This window comes from Gymnogyps californianus, chromosome 26 (genome assembly GCF_018139145.2).
Source record: "Gymnogyps californianus isolate 813 chromosome 26, ASM1813914v2, whole genome shotgun sequence".
Taxonomy (NCBI): domain Eukaryota; kingdom Metazoa; phylum Chordata; class Aves; order Accipitriformes; family Cathartidae; genus Gymnogyps; species Gymnogyps californianus.
This window is the reverse complement of record NC_059496.1, coordinates 1,559,714-1,561,473: the sequence shown is the minus strand read 5'-3', so window position 1 is coordinate 1,561,473 and position 1,760 is coordinate 1,559,714. Positions and strand designations below refer to the sequence as shown.

Below are 1,760 nucleotides of genomic sequence, written 5' to 3'. Positions count from 1 at the left end.
GAGAGGCAAATGATTACGTTCTGGCTTCTTTCTCTACGCAAAGAGCCTGGTTCCTGATGTACATTAGGTTTACCAGACAGAAAAAAAAGGTTCTAAGCTTAAGAAGAAGTTGTATGAATAATATATAATGACAACGAATATTCTCACAGGTTTGACAAACAAATACAAAAGAAAGAGAAGAACAAAAGATAGGCTGGGATTTTCCTGAATTGCTGGGAGTTAGAGGAGGATGGTGGGCACCTTATTAAAGCTGGAATAATGTGTATTCATGTACTTTCCTCAGGGCATCCTTGATCTCCTTGTTCCTCATGCTGTAGATGAGGGGGTTCACTGCTGGAGGCACCACCGAGTACAGAAATGACACCACCAGGTCCAGGGATGGGGAGGAGATGGAAGGTGCCTTCAGGTAGGCGAACATTACAGTGCTGAGGAACAGGGAGACCACGGCCAGGTGAGGGAGGCACGTGGAAAAGGCTTTGTGCTGTCCCTGCTCCGAGGGGATCCTCAGCACAGCCCTGAAGATCTGCACATAGGACAGCACAATGAAAACAAAACATGCCAAAGAAAAACAGACACTAACCACGAGAAGTCCAACTTCCCTGAGGTAGGATTGTGAGCAGGAGAGCTTGAGGATCTGGGGGATTTCACAGAAGAACTGGTTAAGGGTATTGCCTTGGCAGAGTGGTAGTGAAAATGTATTGGCGGTGTGCAGCAGAGCATGGAGAAACCCACTGCCCCAGGCAGCTGCTGCCATGTGGACACAAGCTCTGCTGCCCAGGAGGGTCCCGTAGCGCAGGGGTTTGCAGATGGCAACGTAGCAGTTGTAGGACATGACAGTGAGAAGATAAACTCTGCTGACATCAAAAAGACAAAGAGAAAGACCTGTGCAGCAATTCCCAAGTAGGAGATGGCCCTGGTGTCCCAGAGGGAATTGGCCCTGGCTTTGGGGAGAGTGGTGGAGATGGAGCCCAGGTCAAGGAGGGAGAGGTTGAGGAGGAAGAAGTACATGGGGGTGTGGAGGTGGTGGTCGCAGGCTATGGCAGTGATGATGAGTCCATTGCCCAGGAGGCAGCCAGGTAGATGCCCTGGAAGAGCCAGAAGTGCAAGAGCTGCAGCTCCCACATGTCTGCAAACGCCAGGAGGAGAAATTCAGTTGTGGAGCTGCCGTTGGACATTTGCTTCCTCTGGGCATGGGGACCTGTCCAAGGAGGAAAAGGCAGTGAAGGGTTAGGACTGACTTCTCTGAGCAAAACTTACTCCATTTCTCACAGAACCACCCCACCCTCCCAGCCTCTGTCCTTCCAGAAAGACCTTCCTGCAGCTCCCTGGCTGGAGCTCTGCTTTTTGGTGGCTGAGGGTGCAATGGGGAGCAAGGGATCCTGCGTGGGCTCTGGAGGAGTCACTCCTGCTGTGCACCAACAGGCAGAGAGGAACCCGGAGCGATCTCTGTTTAAATCCCCTCATGAAATCAAAGAGATTTCAGCATTGCCCCTCCCAATTCACCCGCCTGCAGAGCAGAGCTGTGGGGGTTTGGTTGTCTGGCTTTTGCTCCTGTTGCCCTGTCCTACGGAGGAGTGCTTTTTGAAGGCAGACAGCCTTGGCATTTCTGCTACGCTACGAGTGCTACATTGAGAGTCCTGGGATGCAAACGGGCAGACCCTTAGTGCAGAGTGAGGAGAGTCAGCCTGTCCATCAGACTTTTTGTCAGCTGCCCTGGGCTTGCACCTCTTCCATCTGGAGGAGGATCACACCCAGCTGTT

General features: G+C 51.9%; 1 protein-coding gene across 1 annotated transcript; it reads right to left on the bottom strand.

Annotated features, from left to right (window-relative positions):
• Nucleotides 1-244: 244 nt before the first annotated feature.
• On the bottom strand, nt 245-832 carry LOC127025976 (olfactory receptor 14J1-like). Its single transcript, XM_050911113.1, has one exon. It carries the CDS (start codon nt 830-832, stop codon nt 245-247), a length of 588 nt encoding a protein of 195 aa, XP_050767070.1.
• Nucleotides 833-1,760: the final 928 nt, after the last annotated feature.

Excerpts from the sequence above, each read along its gene's own strand:
- LOC127025976 (XM_050911113.1), bottom strand. The coding sequence starts at position 832 with ATGTCCTACAACTGCTACGTTGCCATCTGCAAACCCCTGCGCTACGGG.